A 21,584-nucleotide genomic window follows, 5' to 3' on the forward strand; every position below is an offset into this window, starting at 1 on the left:
TTAAACAACTAATTTCACTTAGCCACTTAATTTCAGTGCTTAGCACGACCCCAACTCACCAGCCCTTTCTTTGATAAGATCTTGAGGAGGAGTGATCTTAATTAAGAGTTTCCCTGTTTGTTGGTTTTGCTTTTGTTTATTATCTGCTATTCTGTCTTTTGATAGAATGAGTTTAGGTTGCGATCGGATATCTTTCATGGGCTTGAGGGTTTTTTCCTTTTTTAATGCACTTTTCTTTTTAAGGAAAAAACTTTATGAACATATGAAAGAACGGTAAAAATTGCACACAAAACAAAAGAATAAGGTTAATAATTTAAAGCAACAGTTCATGATGGCATGCAGTAATTAGCTTTCATCATCGTCTCTAATTAACTTTTTAAGCTGAACAGATTTTAATTTATTGCTTGAAATAGAATGATCATGATTATGGCACTCATGAAAGAACCCAAGAGACAGTATGGTTAAATTATTTTCCAAGAAGACTGAGGGCTCCCTTCCAGTTGATTGAAGCAGTCCCAAGAAAGCATCGAATCCACATTATCTATCCATTGCTGAAGAAACTCTTCTTGCTGATGTAGAGAAGATGAACAATTATTTGAGTCTTCCCAGGAGAAGGAGGATGTGCTACAATTTGAAGTAGTTGAAGCTGTGTTGGTTTCTGGGTTAAACAATATCGATCCCTCCTCCAAATTTCCGCACAGCATTTCGTAGTTGTTTAAAAGAGAAGCTGTGTCATCCATGGTTATCAACTTCGCCTCTTCTTGTACTTCAACTTTCTCTGCTGGAATATTATCATTTTCTTTCTTGATCAAATCGTCATCAATGCTCTTTGTCGAATCTTGTTCCTCTTCAGAAATCGTGCTGGTTTTTTCTTCAGTTTTATCAATGGGCTTGTGAGTCACAGGGTCTACACCGAGGAGCTTCAGTCTCTTCTTAATTCGAGTGTTCCAGTGGTTCTTGATTTCATTATCAGTTCGACCAGGAAAATGTGAAGCAATCTTCGACCACCTAGATAATCCATAATTAGAAGATAATTAATTAAGTTTAGTTGAGAGAAATTAATTAAAACAAGAAAGAAGAAGAAGATAATTTTACCTGTTACCAAGGCGAGAATGAAGTTGAATAATCTGGTCCTCTTCAGCTTCTGTAAAAGCTCCCCTTTTAAGGTCTGGTCTTAGATAATTAATCCATCTTAATCTACAACTTTTCCCACATCTTAACAAACCTTAATCACCATGCAAAAACACCAACATTTTAATTAATACCTTCATTAACAAATTGAAGAATGCATAATTTAAATGTATAAATATACCTGCAAGCTTGGGAACTGTTCTCCAGCAATGAATCCCATTGTTAAGAATGAAGTTCATAAGCTTATGATCTTCATCAATCGTCCATGGACCTCTCTTCAAACCAATCTTATCACAACAAGGCTGCCTTCCCATTTTCACAATAGCCAAGAGTATTATTTGATCGATTGAAGAGCAGCGAAAAGATGTAAAAGGATTGTTTAAAAAGCCGAAACTTATAATAGAAGCAAAGATGCTGCCAGTTCATCAACACTTAAAAAAAGAGGACCCTGTAGTTTAAGAAGGGAGATAAATGATTGAAGGGAAAAAGTTATCTGAGTTGATAATATAACCATAGAAAAGCATGGAGAGAAACTAATAATAAAATGGCCACCACTCATATTGAGACAATGGAATGGGTCTTTAAAATGAACAGGAAAGAAGAACCAGACGACGTGGTTGACAAATTTTTATTCTTGCAACTAAAGTCTTCCTCCTCCATTGGCTTTGAAACAACACAAGTTTATTTTATTATAAGATATTATTGATAATATGATTCCTTGGCCCCTTAAACGGCTGGCCAGTTTTGTCGTTGGAGGCGACTCTTCTATTCTTTAAGAGAAGTTGAGAGATGCCATCACTGTTAATGTGAAACTGCCGTAAAATTTTCCAACCATGGATGCACTTGATTGGAGTACTCTTGATTGGTCAATTCAATTGCTTGTGATATGTAAATAGTCTTTGGTCAGTGTTAATTAATGTTTATTGAAAGAGACTTAACTTATATGTGTCCACCAAGTATTTATATGTACTTAGTTTAATTACCTTTTGTCTATTTCAATCATGTTTGATTCCTTCTTTTAAATCCAAATTAACAAGTAAATTGTTGTTTGGGTAAGTTTACCTCTGGATAAATCTATCATGAATAGTATCCAAATTACCAAGCAAATAAGAGGATTCTAATTATTGTTAAACAAGTAAAGCAAATTTTAGCTCATATATTCTCGTTAAGTTAAATGATACGTATTAATTATCATCATAATACATATCAAGAGAAAATTGTCATTACAACAATCAAACGATCTACATCACATTAAGTATAAGGTAATAACACTACTTATAATAATTATCATATTTATATGATCTTGTTTGTATAAATGTTATTTATGCTAGCAAAATCGACCCAGATCACTTATCTTTCAAGAATTGCAGTAATTAGTGTCTATTCCTCGTTACTATATGAAGAGATATTGCAATAATATCCTTCAATCTTTGCTCTCTAAAGAGAGAGTTGCACAGTGAGACGAGAAAGAGAGACCAACTTTTAGCATTGAATGACAAAAGGAAGGGAGGCTTCTTCACTCTATCTTGGCAAAGAAGCTCGCCGTTGAATCGAATAACTTAAAAATCAATTCGAATAAAGGTTTTATATGTATAACGGAAGTTTAAATCCAAATTTTTTTTTTAAATTATAATATTTTATCAATTTTACTAACCTCTGATATTCCGTAAATGTTTTTTTAAGATAGTTTTAACGTTTTGTCCCTCTTTTGACTGCTTAACAAACTATTTGAATTTTGTAGCAACTATATGAACTAATTAATTATGTTGGACCAAAAATTTATGAACCAAAGTATGCAAACTGTAAGAAAAATGTCCAGAAAATTGGAAATACAACGATTTCGTGTTGGTTCATGCACATAAAAACGACGAATATTCACAACTCTTTGAAGATTGAATTAACATGTTGATCAATGCATGAACTGCATTTTAATTCTGAATTGAATGGGTGTTGGTGGACAAGCAAGACTTGTTCTTCTTATAATTAATTAATTTAAACCCGAATATTGCCACTTCATTTGAATTTTAAAAAATAATTTGACAAAGTTTTCACGTGGGATGAATCATTGATGCTGCTCCAACAATATCGTTTCGAAATGAAAATTTTCTCTTAAAAAGAAAGAGAGAATTTAGGTTAATTAATGACCAAAAAATTATTATTTTATGGTAATTAATTAAAATAAATATTTTCTAAGAGGTTATACAAAAATAATCTCTAACGCAAGGATTATATTTTCGTAACCAACAAAGTAGAGTTGAACCAATATACTCTCATGAGTAAACTAGTTTTTGACTCTAGTACGACCCATTTCAAAACCTGTATATTATATTGTCGATATACATATTACTCACCTCATTATAGTTTTGACAATTTAAAGGAATTTTCATACACATAATAGGGATTTGCATTAACTATAATTGTCTTACCTTTCATCTTCATCCATTGCTCTCTCTGTGTATTCAATCAAAAGAACAATATCTAACATTTTGATTAATTTTACTATGGTAATATATAACATATAAGTGAATTATTTAAGAATTTAAAGAACTAAACTATGTTAAATTTTTTTTTCTATTTTACATGAGATTTCATGCATACTTTGTATGCCACATGGTAAAAATTAAAAAAAAAATCTCCTAAATATAAAATTTTTCATAAACCCCATATGTACACATTGCAAAGTTTTAATAAGACTCCGTATATTATACATAAGCCAATATTAATAAGCCTTTTTGTATTACACAGTAAATTTTAGGCCAAAAGACTTATTCCCACCCAAAGTTAGGTAAAATTTTAAACTCTCACTTATTAATTTTTACAAACTCAAATACTCATAATTTTATTAAAATTTACTGTTATGGTTAAAAGTAAAAATACCATTTAATTAAAAATATTAAAAAAACTAAAATAATCATATTTTCTTCCTAATTTAAAAATCTAATAATTTTTTTCATCTAACGTTTGAAAAGTAATTATTTCCTTTTTAGAGTTTTTTTTGTCACCACATTCTGGTAAACTTCGCGGTCTCCGACCTTTTCTCTCTCCCTCCTTCTCTAGTCATCTTTGTTCGAGATAACTTCCTAAAAAATGGTTATTCTAAAAATCTAACAGTTGGAATTGGGGATTATTTATATTTAACTCCCTAGAAAATGATTATTTTATAAATTACCCATTATTTTAATTAAATACTTCTGGTCTCACATAATTATTTCAGCAATCGCGAGGCATGACATCGGCGAAGAAGACAAGTAAAAGATAAGTTAGAGAAGATAAAATGTACTTCTTAATTTGGTGAATATTACATGACATCGAGCTTACAAACATATAAAAACAAAATATTGTGTATCAAATTTCAAATTTGGCCTGCCAAACTTTATATAAATTATTTTGAAGGAGATAATCTTGACTCAGGAATCTCAACTATCTAGGGATCTCACAAACTGGGAAGAATTTTAGTGGCCATGTTGGAAACGGAAGTTCAAAATTTCTAGTTAAGAATTGTAATAACAGACTTGTGTCCTTTGTCTCCTTCGGCATTACTTTATCAGCATAGCAAGCAGGGCCAAACTCTCTACAATGGCTGGTTAGGGCCAGATAATTACTACATTTTCTCTGCAGGTGTCAAAGGGGATGGGATGGTCTGCAGCCTGTCCTGGCCTGACCCGTATAATTTGGGCAGCCCGTGTTGGTTTGGTACAGAAAAAGTGAATTACACTATACCTATACACTTGACAAGTAGTATTTGTAAACTAAAAAATAAGACATACAGACTGATTTAGTATAACTTTTTAAAAAATTAAAAATTATAATTTAGTAGGTCGACCCATAGACACACATAAATTCATTTGTTAAGGGACTTCAAAGCACGGCCCGAAGACTTTAAGTTGTGTCTTCAAAGCTTACTCCATCTGGTAAGCTTACATATTTAACTACTAAAATCCCAAGTTGGTCATTTATAAGTATACTTAAATTAAATTTCTACATATGCATCTCTTTTTTTCCAAACGGATCAAAAGAGATTACATCCAAATGGTTAATTGCTGACTCTAGAACAGTGATTCCCATTAGATCACCATTTTGTAAAGACCCAATTAAATACAAGAGTTGGTTGGTTAGGTGTAAATCATGATAATTAATTCTAGTGGAAGCATTTCAGAGGTTAATTTTCTTCCCCATGAATTATTACGACTAAAAAGGTTCGTTCCCACTGACTAGACATTAGTGATCTTAGTCTTTGCACTAATTTTCATCTCTAAGATAATAAAATAAATAAAACCTGTTTTTGAAAGTGACCATTTTGGATTTTGAAAAATAACCCACTTGTATGTACAATAATTGATCACTTATTACTAACTCAAGATTCTCTAAATACAAATAATAATAATAATAATAATAATTTGAGGTTGATATATTAAAATTTATTTAATTCAAGTTTAAATTAAACTTATTCCACGAACCTAATGATCATGTACATTCGCTCTTAAACTCCTTATCACTCGTAACTGTCTAAAGTCTTATCACGACTCTCAACCTGAGCCCGTGACATACTCTCCCACTCAAAATGGAGCACACCCTCGTGTTGCGTTCAACTCGCAAAATTACACCAATCCTCCATCGGCCGCATCAAATGACCACACGATGAACTATTAATTTGGCTTACACCCACCCTTAGACTTGCCTTTATAAAAGATTTTAACTCAGATTTTTAATTAAAAAAACAAATTAATATATTATTAATGATCTTATTCAAAGAGATTAATCAGTGATATATAATCAATTATAGATTATCATATCAAGTGCTTGATTGAAAAAACTTCCCAACTTGCACTTGAAGATATTAATTGAAAGATTGCGTTGGGTGGGTAATCACTTTCTAATTTGACATTTTTAGGTTTAATTAAACCCAAAAAAAAAAAAAACATAGATTTTAGTAGTTGGAGGACCTTCCTTGACTTCCCCATTTCTGTAAATAAAATTCTATGCCACGCCCACGGCCAATAAAATAATAATTTATTTTAAAGAATAATTTTATCTCTATTATTTTTATCATTCTAAACAGTGAATTTTCGTTTGCAAAATAAAATAGGTTTTTATTCAATTAAATAAGAAGGCACTTTAATAATTTTGATAAAGATTGAGTCCGATTTCTAGTTTATTATAAAACTACTAATATTTAACATTTGAGTTTATTTTTTATATATAATTTTTTAATTTATTTTTATCATTCTATATTTATATTGGTATTACATATTTATTTTGCCTTATTTTTTATTTTAATTTTGTCTCTTGGTATGTATAAAAACATTTTGTTTGGCAATTAGTTTAAGAAAAGTGATGAGCCCTATTATTGTTTGTGAGAAAGTAGTCGGACCCACGTTTGAAAAAGTGGCCCCCAATCAATTAAATCAGAGAACAAATATGCAATCCCCTGTTAAGCCCACGTTGATGGCTTTGTACGTATGTAGTCATTTTCTCACTCTCATAATGATAAACTAATAATTTAATCTATAATTACGATAAATAAAATAAATACTAATTTATTTGAGATAAATAATAATAAAACGCCAAAATGTAATGTTTAATGAAGGTAAAAAAAATCTTATTTTGAGTTTTATCGACACTATAAGGGTAAGTGGGCTCGGGTTTGATGTTAATATATTATTAATAAAATTAAAAGTTATATTTTTATAATTAACATTCTTCCCTTTCATGAGTCTAATTATTTATTTAAGTTAAAATGTAATATTTTTAAATATATAATTAAATATATAAATAATACATTATCATATTATTATATAATTTTATATTAAAAATAAAATAATATTTAATTATATAATAATATATTATTGTATATTTAATTATAAACCAAAAAATTATACATATTGTCATCAATCTTATATGATATATGATATGTGTCTTATGATACGATTCATATGTAAAATAATATGTATTATATGATATATCATATTAATACAATACAGTAAATATATTGTATAATATAATAAATATTACTAATATATATTAATACATTTTTTAAAGAAAATAATAATATAATATAAGTGTATATAAAAAATTTTAAATTTTTAAGAGTTTTTATAATATTTTTTAAAATAATAATATATCAATTAAATTTTTTTGTTATTTTATTTTTTAAAAATTGTATTATATAATACAATATCTGATATATAATATACAAAATTATATTTTTGATACACAATTTATATAATATTAGAGTAATACGAACATACCTGTATCATTATGGCCTCCACAACCAAAATAAATATTAACTTCATTTTTTTTTAAATATTAAGTGTCAGTATGTCATTGGACAGAATAAAATCACAGAAACACAAGACGGAAACCAAATGAGACAAAATAACGACCGCATGTAAACCGACATGAACGGCCGAAACACCAAATCGAAGATATCAGTTGAGTTGTAAGCCGTCTCTTTCTCCTTTCCTCTCTTGATTTCACCTCTCTTCCTTTTCTCTCTCCCACTTTGCTTAGAGGTTTTCGAGTACTCAGAAGAAAAAACCAACACGCAGAACTATCACAACTCCATTTAAAGAAAAATGACAATAAAATTATATATGAATGACGATGATGAGTTGTACCCTCTGCCATTCTTTGTAACCTTGTTGCCATTGTAGTTGTTGTTAGCTCTTTCAACAACGTACGGAGCACTTATATGGAAGCGATGAAGTTTCGTAGGAAAGGCGACGTTGTTTCATGGAGCAACTTCTTTCGCTGTACTATTTTCATTGTCGTCTCTTGTTTCACTTTCTCTGCAGTTCGCCTCTTCTTTGCAGGTGGGCACTTTTTTTTTTTACTTGGAAATTTTCAGTTTTATCATTTTTAACTGAAAAAAATGTTAATTTCATTTTAATCCAGTTCTCGGTTCTACCAGTCAAAATTCGAATATGGAAGTTATTAAGGATGTAACTCCAGTTTTTCCGGCCGTCTCAATACGAGAAACGGTCATGCTTCCAGATCAGGTCCTTATTTTCCTAAAATACCCTCCGTCAGCTCCATTTTTTACCAAAGAGGACTTACGCTGCGTTTACTCCTCGACCAACTCATCCTCGCGGAATCTCATCAAGCGACCGCCAATTCAAATAGACGGCCAGGATTTTGAGAACCAGATAGTGCGGTGTTCTATCCCTCCGAGTGGCTTTATGCTATCCCTTGATTTAAAGCCGCATGGGATAATTCCAATCGTGCATATTCAATGGTGGAACGCTCTTGCTTATGAAGCTTTAATCGACCGTGATAATTCTACGGTTGTTTTTGTGAAGGGACTTAATCTACGGCCAGAAAGAATGGCTAATGCATCGAAATTCGAGTGCGTGTACGGTTGGAATTTCAATAGCACTAAGTATTTGTTACGAACGGAAATGTTGTCAATTGCCCAGGAGATCGGACGGTGTAAAACCCCTCTAAGCGTCTTGAAGGGCAGCCAAAGAGGAAACCGTTCTGTCAAAGTATCAATTAGGATCAAAGGTAAAGGCATATATCGCACAATAGCCCGCCCGATTCGCCTGTTGAATAGTTACCCGCCCGCCCAAAAACAGTACGAAATGTGCATATGCACCATGCTGAGGAATCAGGCAAAGTATATAAAGGAGTGGATAATGTACCACGCAGAAATCGGGGTCCAACGGTGGTTCATTTACGACAACAACAGTGAAGACGAAATCGAGAGCATAATCAAGTCATTATCCGATTTAAACTACAACATTACCAGACATGTTTGGCCATGGACCAAGACACAAGAGGCCGGGTTCGCCCACTGCGCTTTACGGGCACGGGAGGTTTGCGATTGGGTCGGGTTCATCGATGTGGATGAGTTCTTTCACTTGCCATCAGGATTAATGCTATATGACGTCGTGGGAAAATACTCAGGAGGGGATAGTAAAATCGGAGAGCTACGTGTTTCCTGTCATAGTTTCGGACCATCGGGGCTCAAACACGTGCCGACTGACGGAGTGACTTTGGGTTACACGTGTAGAATGGTTGCCTCGGAGAGGCACAAGAGTATAGTAAAACCAGAGGCATTAAGCCCGTCGTTGATCAATGTGGTGCATCATTTTCATCTGAGGGCTGGATTTTATTACTTGAATGTGGATAAAGGAAAGTTGATAATTAATCACTATAAATATCAAGTGTGGGAAGTGTTCAAAGAGAAGTTTTACAGGAGAGTGGCGGCTTATGTAGTTGATTGGCAAGATACTCATAGTGTCGGGTCGAAGGATCGGGCACCCGGGTTAGGGACGAGAGCGGTGGAGCCAGAGGATTGGTCGAGACGGTTCTGTGAGGTGAATGACAGTGGGCTGAGGGAGAAAGTGCTGAGAAGTTTTGTGAACCCGCAGACGAAACTTTTGCCATGGCAAGAGGAATTTAATGAAGTCGGTAGGAGAGAGAAAAGCCATGTGATTATATGATGGGGAATGAATACATGTAGAAATACAGGGTAGTGTATTTTATTCTTTTTGTAAATATATACAAATTTACTAATTAAAGTTGAAGAAATGAAACATAGAATTTTGACAAACCCTTAACTGAATGGTGCCATTCATCTGCTTTAATTTTTGGCAACATTTTAAAATATTAGGAATGTATATAAAATACACCGTATAATATCATAAGACACATTAATGATATAAATTGATATACGTTTTTGAAAAGTGAAGATATGACAAAGATATATTTAAAAAATTTTTAATTTTATATAGTATTTATCAGTTTTTTTAAATAATAATAATAACCATTAAAATTTTTATTTAATTATTTATATTTAGATTGTTTGTTTTCTTTATCATGATTTATATAATATTTAATTAATTGTTTGATAGTTTTCAAAGGGAATTATTTATTTATTTTTTTACCTCTCCTCGTTTCTCTTCTCTTTAATTTTTTTTAAATTGAATTATTTTTTACCTTCCTTCCCTAATATAAAAGAGGCCACGTTGGCAAGAGGGTTAAAATTTGAATAAGACGATAAATTGAAAAGAAATCGACCGTTAAGTCAATTTATTCTCCCTCGCCTCCCATCCCAGCCACCTAACCCAGTAACCGAAAAAGGCCGAAATGCGGAGATTGTCAGCCCCAGATTCAAATCAGCGGCAGCCATGGCTGGTAGGGACGAGGAGGCCGCCGCCCTTGTTGTGGAAGACACGCCTGTTGGAGAGTCTAAGCACAAGAAACTATCTGATTCGCTCTTCAAGTCTCTCAATTCCAGTTCACGAAGGTATAATCGTCCTTGGTTTAGAGAAAGAGAAATTTTAGGGGTTTGAAAACTAAAAGATTCAGTTTCTTTAACAAGTTCTTTTAATTTCTTGGAAATTGAAGGAAACTTTGATTTTATTGCTTTTCAGGAGAGGTAGAGCTCAGAGGAGGAGCCCCGTATCAATTCCTCTACCCGTATTAGACCTTGGTGAAGAATAACCCGCTAAAGAAGGTATTGATTTTGTCTTCATTTCTTGAGATTTTGTTTGATTTCTGAGAGAGTCATAAGGTAACGAAAACGATTTCTTTTGGGATAAATTAGTATTTGAATAGATAAGCAGAAACAGAAGAGAAAAGAAAACGAAAGAGCAGAAGAAAAACCTGCTGAAGAAGGTATTGATTTCGTCTTCATTTCTTGAGATTTTCTTTGAATTCTGAGAAAGTCCTAAGGTAAAGAAAACGATTTCTTTTGGGATACATTATTATTTGAATAGAGAAAGAGAAACAGAATGTAGAATTGAAGAAAAGAAAATTAAAAGATTCAGTTTCTTTTGCAATTACAGTTAGTGTAATTTAATTTTGTTACAGAACTTTCACATCCAGTAGCAATCATAACTATTTTCAGTATTTGTTGTTTCTTTTGCAGGAAAACCAAAATAAATAACGATCTGTTATACAGTTTTTTATTGATGTAGCTCGATGTCCTGTCTATTGATTATACATCCTATTGCTGCCATTTTAAGTTACCCTTTGATGGTTTTTTTTTTGCTTTTATGGATATCACATAACGCAGCAGTTCTAGTAAATATAATTTATATGTTGTTTAAGAACTTTCACATGCTGCAGCCACCATAACAATTCAGTATCAAATAAATTATCATTTTGTCACACTAATTACGTTTCTAGTCACTGCAACTTTTTTGCATTTACTTTGGCAAGGAAAATCTGTTTCATCTTCTATTAACCAGGGAGCAAATTTTAGAGACTTACCTGGAGTTCGTGTTCATCCAGATAATTAAGTTGAATGAGATCCTGATGTTGAGTGGACATATTTGGATTCTGGAAAGCCTTCGGTAATATTTGTTTTCTTATTTTCATTAAATCCTTGTTATACGTTGCTTGTGGAATCTTATCAATGTTCTATACAAACAGGTCCCTAACTATGCAATGACCTCTGTGGATGGAACATCATCTAAGTGATTTCTAATTTTACATGTAATGTTTCAGTTTAATTATGTAGCAGATTCTGACAAGCCTTACTAAACTCGTGGACACAGGTAAATATTACATTTGTTTTGGCTTTTTTTTTCTGTTGAGGATTTGAATTAAGGTTATAGATTAGTTTCATGTTTTGTATACTTCTTCTCCTGCATTTGAATGTTTGCCTGTGGAGTTTGGCATTGATGAAAGTTAATTAAGGAATGTTTGCTTCTGGACACAGCTGGGTCCAAGTGGGACAATTGAAGATTGTTGGAATCATTAGGTACTGGAGACTTTCCCAATGTAGAATTCGTAAAGGTACATTCTAAATTTGAGGGCTCTTCTATCCTTGAATCCTTAATCGTCCCTTTGTTACATTTTCTATTGCTTTCTGAATTTGCCACCCTCTCAGAAGATTCTGTCACATGATGGTTTGATGGTTCTCCTGGTACTGCTAAATCATTCTCAAGTGAACTGTCTCTGTACACAAATAACCAAAGGTGAAAGGTTATCTGAGGTATAGTTCTTTGCATTATCAATGTTTTTTTGCTCAGTGGTAAGGTTGGTTGACTCAAGACCTTTTGAGCCATTGGTAGTGATCCTCTCAGACAAACTTTCAGAACAATCACGTATATTTTCAAGATTATGATCTCTTCTGTCATTTTCATTTTTGTATTTATTTTGAGTTGCACTTGACACAGAATTTTCCAAGCCAGTAGCTGCTGCAACTTTGCAACAAATGAAGAGGAAGGTAAAATCAGAAAATTGTTTGTATAAATAACTGAAATTCATAATAATGAAGTATGGAAAAGAAAATCCACGTCCAAGAAACTAAACATAAAACAACTTGCTTCTGTACTTGTGTTTCATTGTTTTACAACAATTATGATAGACCTCCCATAATTAGACAATATCACAGGAAGGGCAAAATGAAGAAAGCACCAATTCCAGCTGTAATTCAATCAGCGGAAGCAATGGATCAGTTTGCAGAATCAGCAAATCAAACCAATTTAATTATCTTTTTAATAAAGCAGATCATAAGGCAAGAACCAAGGGAGAACAGGAGGCTGAAATGATACAGAAACTGAAGGAAGAACAGAAGGTTGAAATAGTGCAGAAACTGAAGATTGAGTAGTTTAAAAGAAGAAGAAGAACGAAGGTTCAGGCATCCAAAAAAAAAGAGAATGAAGTCTTGGGTGGGAATTAGGTGGCCTTTGGCCTAGGATGGGGAACTTGGTTCTGTATCAAGTTTATGTTTTCTAAGCATTCGACAATAAAATCTCTTGTTGTAAACTCTTGTTTTATTTAGCATTTCAACAATAAACCTTTTGCTATAATCTCATATTTCATTCAATAAAGCAACATTACTTGTTCAAATATAATTGTTCATTTTAACTTTCCTTTACTTATAATTACACTGTCATTACAAATTCATTACACGCAAATAACCATATTCCCAGGTATCCAGTAGCTAAAGCAGACACAAAATTCATTCAACCTCAGCAAATAGCCTCTGATCCTGTGGGTACGCAACAAATTACTTGCATTTGTGTGTAGCTTATGTAAGAAATGGCTGCAATCTGTTGCTAATACTGAGGGATGGACTTTCTTGTGTAGTGAGAATCATTGAATTCACATCTTATTACTAATTTCTTAATATTTTCATGATAGAATCAAAAAGGCTTTTATTTATTTTTAGTAACTTTGTATATTTGACAGATATGTCTGGAAATTTGTTATGAACCCATCACCACCACTTGTGGACATAGGTAACCATCACCTTTTTTTTGGGCGTTCTTCTTCTGTTAAGGATTTGACTTAAGACTATAGATTAGTTTCATGTTTTGTAGACTTCTGCATCTAAATGGTTTGCCTGTGGGGTTTGACACTGATGAAAGTTAATTGAGTTGCATAATGAACATATATATAAATACTTCGTTAGTACAACAACTTGCTTCTATTCTTGTGTTTTATTGTTGTACAAAAAGTACCTGTATTTGTGTGTAGTTTCTGTAAGAACTGTTTGCGATTTGTTGTTAATGCTGGGGGATAAACTTTCTTGTGCAGTGAGAATCATTGAATTCACATTTTATCACTAATTTCTTAATACATTCACAATAAAATCAAAAAGGCTTTTAATTAATTTTTAGGAACTTTGTATATTTGGCAGATATGTCTGGAAATTTGGTATGAACCTAGCACCACCACTTGTGGACACAGGTAACTATCACATTTTTTTGGGCTTTCTTCTCTGTTACGGACTTTAATTAAGTCTATTGGTTTCATGTTTTGTGGACTTGAATTAAAGGCAGCTTGCATAATGAATATGAGCATAAATACTTTCTTCGTTAGTACAACTACTTGCTTCTGCTCTTATGTTTCATTGTTTTACAAGAATTACTTGTATTTGTGTGTAATTTCCATAAGAAATGTTTGCGATTTGCTGTTGATAAATCTGGGAGGAAGTGTCCAACGTGTAGACATCTATTTAGGTAAAAATTACCCGCATTTTATTCTAAATACTTCAATACTAAGATAGTGTATTATAGTTGCATGATTATGAAACAATGGAAGATCTTGCACTATGAACACAATTTTTTGGAAGACAATTAAACTTCTATATCCCCAAGAGGCTGAAGCAAGAAAGGTTGTTTGAGCCTTAAATAGCCAACAAGCTGATCATCAAAACCTACAAAAGCCAAGATGACAAGAGAGGACTTGATGGGGACGTGAAGTATGAGCACAAGTGAGATACGAAGTCAAGATGAGGATGAAAATGTTGAATTAACTTAAAAGATTGTAGATAGAAAATAGTTAACTAAGATTTTATAATAATGTTAAGATGCGAGCATCAAGTATAAATTTAAAGAGGATAGCAAGCCAAGATGAGGAGATCACATTAGCTCTCATAATGAAAAAGGAAAATCTTACACAATTGGTAAGTAGAGTGCAAGTGCAAGGAGGACACACTCACAAAGCCAATATGAGAATGTGACATTAGCTCTAAGATTGTAGAAAGAAGAACAGTTCATGGAGGCTTTCAAGACATGAAATATGAGACCTTCAACTATGTGAAATAAAGATTCAAGTATAAGGATAAGAGATATACAAAGCTAAAATGAGGATTAGAATGTTGATTTACTTCAAAGGTTGTAGACATAAAATAGGCTATTAAGACTTTATAATAATGTAAGGACATGAGCAACTAAGCATGTGGAGAAGGAGGATGATGCAAGCATCAAGTATGTGGAGAAGGAGGATAATGCAAGCATCAAGTATGTGGAAAAGGAGGATAGTCAACCAACTTGAGGATACCATATTAGCATTAAGGATGGAAAGAAAAAAATTTTGCATGACTGATAAGTAGAAATACAAGTGTGAGAAGGACTTGCATACGAAGCCAAGATTAAGATGCGACATTAGCTCTAAGGTTGCATAGAGGAGTTCATGGAAGCTTTTAGGATTGAAAGTACAAGACTTTTACTAATATCAAATAAAGATTCAAGTATAAGGATAAGAAAGATATGAAACCAAAATGAGAATGAGGATGGTGATTTAACTTAAAGGTTGTAAACAGAAAATAACCTAATAAAATATGAGACCAATAGATTTATTCCCACCCAAGGATTAGTCTATTGTCAAACTCTCACTTGCTAATTTTTTTAAAAAAATTCAAATACTCATCTGTTAACTATTAAAATTAACAAAATTCGTTAGTATAAAGGGTATAATTATCGTTTAACAATTAAAATTAAAAAAAATATAATTTATCTCAATTCCTAACTTTAGTTCTAAAAACTTACAATTTCTTCCTAACCTAAGTTTTGAAAAGTTACATTCCCTCTCTAAAAGTTATTTTTCTTTTCTACATTTTTTAGCCATCGGACCCATCTTTGACAGCCTTAGTCAGCCTAATCTCTCTTCCTCTCAACACTCTCTTTCTCCTATCAGAATCCCTCTTAAGGTTTCGTCGTGCATAAAGAGTTGATTCGTCTTCATGCACGATAGTTATTCGATTCGACCAAAAAAGCGGTTCGTCATTGTGGGCCGATGATAAACGAATTAACTCTTTGTAATGCATGAGATGGAACGAGATGACCCCTTCCATCAAATAGCTGTCATGCACAATTGAATTGGTTTTTTGTCGAATCGAAGAGTTGTGGCTTTTTGTCATGCACGACCATTAGTAACCATATCAAAAGTCGCCTATTATAGTGTTTTTACAATTACTAATTTATTCTTCATGATCTGTTAGATTTTTTCCACAGTTGAACAAACACATACTTTCATCATTGTCAAAAATATTTGAGAGAGGAATGACTCATTCAGTTGTTGTAGCTTAATGTTAAGGAGTTTATATATATTGTCAAAAACATGGAAATAATTTATGTTAGCTTTTAGGTAAAGAATGTTAGTTCTAGTAATTTATATTTGGTAATTTTTCAAGTTGTTGGTTGTTTGGTAAAGTTTCTGTAAGCAAAGTACGTTTCTTCAACATCACATTTTGCTCAGTGCTAGTTGATTAATTTTCTTCTCTTCATGCATTTTTTCTTTAGCTTAGATCTTCTCAAGTTAGGTAAAGGATCACACTATTAGGTTTAGATATATCTGTAAGGGAGAACAACTATATTTCATCCGAGCTATGTAAGGACGTAAGCATCAAGTATGTGGAGATGGAGATAGCAAGTCAAGATGATGAGACCACATTAGTTCTAATGATGAAAAAGAAAAATCTTGCACGATTGGTAAGTAGAAATACAAGTATGAGGAGGACACGCATACAAAGTTTAGGATGCAACATTGGCTCTAAGTTACAAAGAGAAAAGTTCATGGAGGCTTTCAAGACTTGAAGTATGAGATTTTCACTGGTATTAAATAGAGATTCAAGTGTATAAACAAGGACAAAGGAGATTGAAGCCAAAATAGGGGTGACAATGTTGAATTAACTCAAAGCTTGCAAACAAAAAGTAGTTTGCTTAGATTTTATAATAACATAAGCATGAAATCATCAAATATGAGAAAAGGAAGGATAACAAGCCAAGATGGAGAGACCACATTAGCGCTGAGGATGTAAAGGGAAAATCATCCACAACTGGTAAGTAGAAATACAAGTGTAATGAGGACACTTATACAAAGCCAAGATAAGGATGTTGCATTTGTTCTAGGGTTATAGAGAGAAGAGTTCATGAAGGCTTTCAAGACTCGAAGAATGATACCTTCACTAGTATCAAACAAAGATTCAAGGACAAATGGGATACAAAGCCAAAATGAGGATGAGGACATTGAATTAACTCAAAAGTTGTAGACAAAAAATAACCCACTAGGATTTTAATAATGTAAAGATGCGAGCATAAAGTATGAGGATAAAAAAGATAACAAGCCAAGATGAGGAGGTTACATTTGCTATAAGGATGGGAAAGGAAAATCTGTCACGAGTGAAAATGCAAATGTGAGAAAGACATGCACAGAAGCTAGAATAAGGATGCAACATTAGCCCTAACGTTTCAGAAAGAAGATTTCATAGAGGTTTTCAAGGTAACTAAAGAGTAGTATGAAAGATCTATTTCTTTGTCAAGAAAAAATTTGAGAGTATTGTTTCCTTATCAAGAAAAGATCATTAGTAATCATATGAGAGGTTACCATTATAATGTTTTTACTATTGTTGATTTATTTTTCATGATTGGTTACATTTTTTCCACTGTTCGACAAGCACATCCTTCTGTCATTGTTAAAAATATTTGAAAGAGGAATGACCCAACTAGTTGTTGTCACATTCGGATACATCTATTTTTATACTCTCACAAGAGTCTACTTTAATCTACCTTCTTGTGTATGTTGACGATATCTTCATCATTGGCATTTCATCGACAACAATTGCAATAGTTATTAGTACATTAGCATCTCACTTTTTTATAGGGCTGGATTCGAACCGAATTCAAGCCTGAAATGAGTTAGCCCTAGTCGAGCTCGGTCGAGCTCAAACTACTCGTCAGATTTTTTAATTAAAAATTTTGATATAAAATAACATCGTTTTGACCAATATGTATTAAAACTACGTCGTTTTAATAACGAAAAACGAGCCAAGCAGAATTCGAGCCAAGTTTGAGCTTGGTCGAATCCAGCCCTAACTTCTCCATCAAGGATCTTGGTTTCCCTAGATTTTTCCTTAGTGTTAAAATTCTTCCTACCAAGCAAGGTTTATTGTTGTCCTAAAGTCAATAGATATATGATCAATTGCACCACTACAACATGCATGAGGCAAATAATGTTCACAACCCTGAGTCCATTATTGAAAAAAAATTTCTTCACAATGACTTATTCAACTAATGCAACTCAATACCACTAAGTTCCTGGTGCCCTGCAATACCTGTCAATTTATGCATTGTTTGAAACTCATTCATTTGGTTCACAATCAGATTGTCCATTTAGCATTTAGCATTATAATTTGGTTCACAATCTACTTTGTGTATTATATCTACCACCTGTTAAACCTCCAATGATCTACTATAATAATGTTGGGACAACTTACCTTTGTTAAAGTCTTGTTTTTCAGAGCAGAATGAAACATATATATTGATTTGAGGATCATCGATACAAAATTTTAAGTATTTTTAGTTTTCACTTTTAAATTTGAAAAACAACACATTTCTATCTTTCATCCATTTTTTATCAACTTTAAATTCAAGTAATTTTATCTATCTAATTTACACTGGTTTATAGTTTTCATTTTTTTTCATAAAGGAATTTATTAAAAGAGTTAATTAATTATGAAAGAAGTCATTTTCTTATTGTTGACTCTAAAATATTTTCCTCTTATATTCTATTTTTATTATTGTCTCTTAAATTTAGTTGGATATTTTATTACTTCCCTCTATAGCCGTCATCTTCCTTTTTCTAGTCTTCACCATTCTTTCTTCCATTAGTCTCTAAAATCTCATGACAACAAAATCTCGATCTTAATTTACAAATATTTGGTTAACCCAACATATTTTATCCCAATTTTTCCATACTTTCAATACCGACCACTCAATCATGTACAAACTCTCCCATGCTTGTGCCTTTTACGCCATCAAATCTCTCCTCTAATAGCTACAACAATGTCGACAATGAATGGTGGTGGTGATTGTTTGAATTAAGGCTGGATTTGAAGTGAATTTGTTCGAGCTCAAAATGAATTTTATTAGAATGAGTTTGAAATAAGTATAACTTAAACGAGTACAAATACAAACACTAGTTTAAGTTTAAAGCAAAAAAAAAATACGAACCCGAACAGAACAATACTTGACTCGCTCGCTGAGCAGAGCTCGCTTAAAAATTTTGATGTTTAAAATGAAACCATGTGTGTGGCGCCAGTTAGTTTTGAAAATTGAAAAAAATATATATATATATAAACTAAACCCCAGGCGACTTCTTGCGACTAGAGTCTTAAAGTCATCTTCTTCTTGCGACTTGCTGTCGTTGCGCCTCAGACTCTCTCCGCCTCCTATCATTCACGCTCCTCGATGCCGCCTCCTCCAGTTCTCCCGTTCGCCAGCTGCAACTTCGAACCATTGGCTGTTTTTTGCGTCACTTCAGTTCTTCGTAGCATTCTGGTTTCTTTGTTTCACATCTTCAGCAACTTTTAGCGATTCTCTAGCAAACTTCTAGTGTCAACAAAGTAAGTCAACCAATTTCTTCTTGCTGACTTAAACTTTGAATGTTTTATTCTGTATTACAAAATCTAGATGATAGTAGTTTGACTGCCTCCATTTTTAACTTGTAATTCAAGAACTGAATGTTTTATTCTTAATGTAATGTTGGTTCAAGAACTGAATGTTACATAGGATAAATAAAAATAATTTCTTCTGCTACTGTAAATTTTTATTTAAAAAGGTTAAAGAGTAATTAGTGTGTTTGGTTTTGCACACGCACACATATGATGGTTCGTTGTTGATGCTCGTTCTTTGAATAATTGAAAAAAAGTAAAATAAGGTTGATGTTGATCTCTGATGTGCAGAAAGCCAAGCCTCCGAATGTTGAGATATGTAGAATGGGATACTAATTTAGAAATTCTAGAGGATTTGGTCAGAAACCCCAGCAAACTTTATGGAAAAAATGCCACTTTGGAATCTGATTCTATTACTTGCCAGTTTGAAAAAGCTAATTAGTAAATATATGTAATAAATAAAACATGTAATGCTCAATCTGTGTATAGAAGTAATTAATGGTGACTGCTCATACAATTAATAGTATTGCTTTTAGTTGCATTTTTATATTTTCATATTTGAAGTAAGGGGCTTTCCTATCTAGTGATAAGTGGAGCATTTACAAGTTAATTTGTAGTTAATTCTGTAGTATCTCATCAAGTATTCCTATCAAGTTGAATGTTGGTAGTCGTAGAAATGTATTTTTTTCATGTTGGAAAGAATTATGTGGCACCAAATTTTCTCTGGTCTGTGAATTGCATGCTTGCTTTCAGTTTGACAGTAGCATTGTTTTTTTGCATTTATTATATTGGTTGAATATTGATTTATTAGACCCATGCTGTTATCAACTGGTACACACATAGGCAGATTAAGTTATGAAAAACTATGTGTGTAAATAAATTATACAAACTGAGGTGACAACTTGTGATTGGGTTTGTTTATATATGTAGTATGACTCTTAAGTTATAATTTGAAACCTCCCATTTCTAATCCCAATCTAATTATGATTTTACTTCTGATTTCGAATCCCAGTTTGAGATGGTTCATGGTTCAGTTTTCCTCTCAACAGTTATGATGTCTCCATCGCTAAGGTATATAATAATTAGTGAGGAAGAGTCCAGCATTTTATTCTACACTATCCTAAGAGAAGCATAATGCGAAATTCATGACATTATCCATCAACACAGATTAAAGTTTACGTTTGAGAAAGTTCAGTTATAATATTTTTGTAGAAGCAATTTGACTTCTTCCTTAATTTATTGTTATGACTAATCATCAGATTAAAGAATCAGTCAGCTTCAACTGCTCTAACCAGTGCAATAAACAAAACTTTGAGACGGGTAGATCTGGACAGTTGATACAGAAAGTAGCTACCCAAGTTGTTCTTGATCCTACTGTCTATAAAGCCATTAATTTTGCTAACAATGTCTTCACTCTAAGTAGGAAAAACTAAAAATGTTCAGTGCGAGGGAACTTACTCGATTTGCTTGGGTTTTGGTGATTTATTCGATGCTGACATTGGTGGCAATCTCTGAAGGAGCAACATTTTCAGATGCAACAGCTCCATCTCCAAGGTCCCTCTCGCCGGGACCGTCTCCGACAAAGAAAGCAAGTGCAGGAAGCCCTGCATATGCCTGCAACACCATTGTTTTCCTTTGTAGCCTCATTGTCACCATGCTGGCTCCGTTTCTTTAGAAAATTAGGAAAATATGAATGATATGCTTGTTCCTTGTTTTATTTTTAATTGTGTGTAAAATGGAGAGATGTGGAGTAGCTTTATTCATGGGGTGCCATGGCTGCTTTACCATCAGTCTTTCCGTATCAGAATAAGTTACTTGTAAATAATGGATGATCAATCATCTGTCTTGTCTGCATATCTTATTTCTTTTCTTTTCATGGATTTGTCAACTACGACAGATAAGCCAGTAGAACGAAGCTAATCCAATATCTCTGGAGACTGTTCAAAGATATATCAATTCCATCATCAACACCTATAATTGTCAACAAATGTTGTCTAATATGCAAGAATTTTGGAATAGGGATGAATTTGAGTTGGGTTTCAGAGTTTGGGTTTGTTTGAATTCAATTTTACTCTAAATAGTTAAATTCAACATCGATAAGTTTTGAAAAAATCAAGTTTAAGTTTAATATGACGAGTCGGGCTCAAGTTTGATACAGTAGATATTTATTAAATTTAAAAAAATTACTATTCCTAGTGAAAAAACATTAAAGTTGAATTGTCTTAACAAAGAAAAAGAGTGATGAGTTAAGCTAAAATTTTTCTCACATTAACTTTTTTGAATTGGATAAATTTATTTACAATGAATAAAATGATTATTC

General features: G+C 32.7%; 2 protein-coding genes and 2 long non-coding RNA genes across 10 annotated transcripts; 3 read left to right on the forward strand and 1 right to left on the reverse strand.

Moving 5' to 3' along the window:
• Positions 1-280: 280 nt before the first annotated feature.
• On the reverse strand, positions 281-1,822 carry LOC123195828 (myb-related protein 315-like). Its single transcript, XM_044609679.1, has 3 exons — positions 1,313-1,822; positions 1,096-1,225; positions 281-1,008 (listed from the first exon to the last, which is right to left on the reverse strand). The coding sequence occupies exons 1-3, from the start codon at positions 1,443-1,445 to the stop codon at positions 462-464; spliced, it is 810 nt and encodes a 269-aa protein (XP_044465614.1). The 5' UTR covers positions 1,446-1,822; the 3' UTR covers positions 281-461.
• A 5,791-nt stretch (positions 1,823-7,613) lies between these two features.
• Positions 7,614-9,674, forward strand: LOC123195827 (glycosyltransferase family 92 protein RCOM_0530710-like). The gene is made up of 2 exons (XM_044609678.1): positions 7,614-7,943; positions 8,026-9,674. The coding sequence occupies exons 1-2, from the start codon at positions 7,823-7,825 to the stop codon at positions 9,573-9,575; spliced, it is 1,671 nt and encodes a 556-aa protein (XP_044465613.1). The 5' UTR covers positions 7,614-7,822; the 3' UTR covers positions 9,576-9,674.
• Positions 9,675-10,174: 500 nt separating this feature from the next.
• Positions 10,175-12,852, forward strand: LOC123195829. 6 transcript variants are annotated; one of them, XR_006497529.1, is made up of 6 exons: positions 10,175-10,381; positions 10,509-11,432; positions 11,512-11,636; positions 11,801-12,076; positions 12,261-12,310; positions 12,479-12,852. It is a non-coding gene; the product is annotated as an uncharacterized LOC123195829 (long non-coding RNA). The 6 variants fall into 6 exon arrangements; XR_006497528.1 differs by having other exon boundaries at positions 11,801-11,877; positions 11,972-12,310; XR_006497527.1 differs by having other exon boundaries at positions 10,509-10,591; positions 10,682-11,432; positions 11,801-12,310.
• A 6,111-nt stretch (positions 12,853-18,963) lies between these two features.
• On the forward strand, positions 18,964-21,118 carry LOC123197042. 2 transcript variants are annotated; one of them, XR_006497783.1, is made up of 3 exons: positions 18,964-19,216; positions 20,277-20,335; positions 20,524-21,118. It is a non-coding gene; the product is annotated as an uncharacterized LOC123197042 (long non-coding RNA). The 2 variants fall into 2 exon arrangements; XR_006497782.1 differs by having other exon boundaries at positions 20,277-21,118.
• Positions 21,119-21,584: the final 466 nt, after the last annotated feature.

The sequence above is a fragment of the Mangifera indica genome, chromosome 14 (genome assembly GCF_011075055.1).
Source record: "Mangifera indica cultivar Alphonso chromosome 14, CATAS_Mindica_2.1, whole genome shotgun sequence".
Lineage (NCBI taxonomy): Eukaryota > Viridiplantae > Streptophyta > Magnoliopsida > Sapindales > Anacardiaceae > Mangifera > Mangifera indica.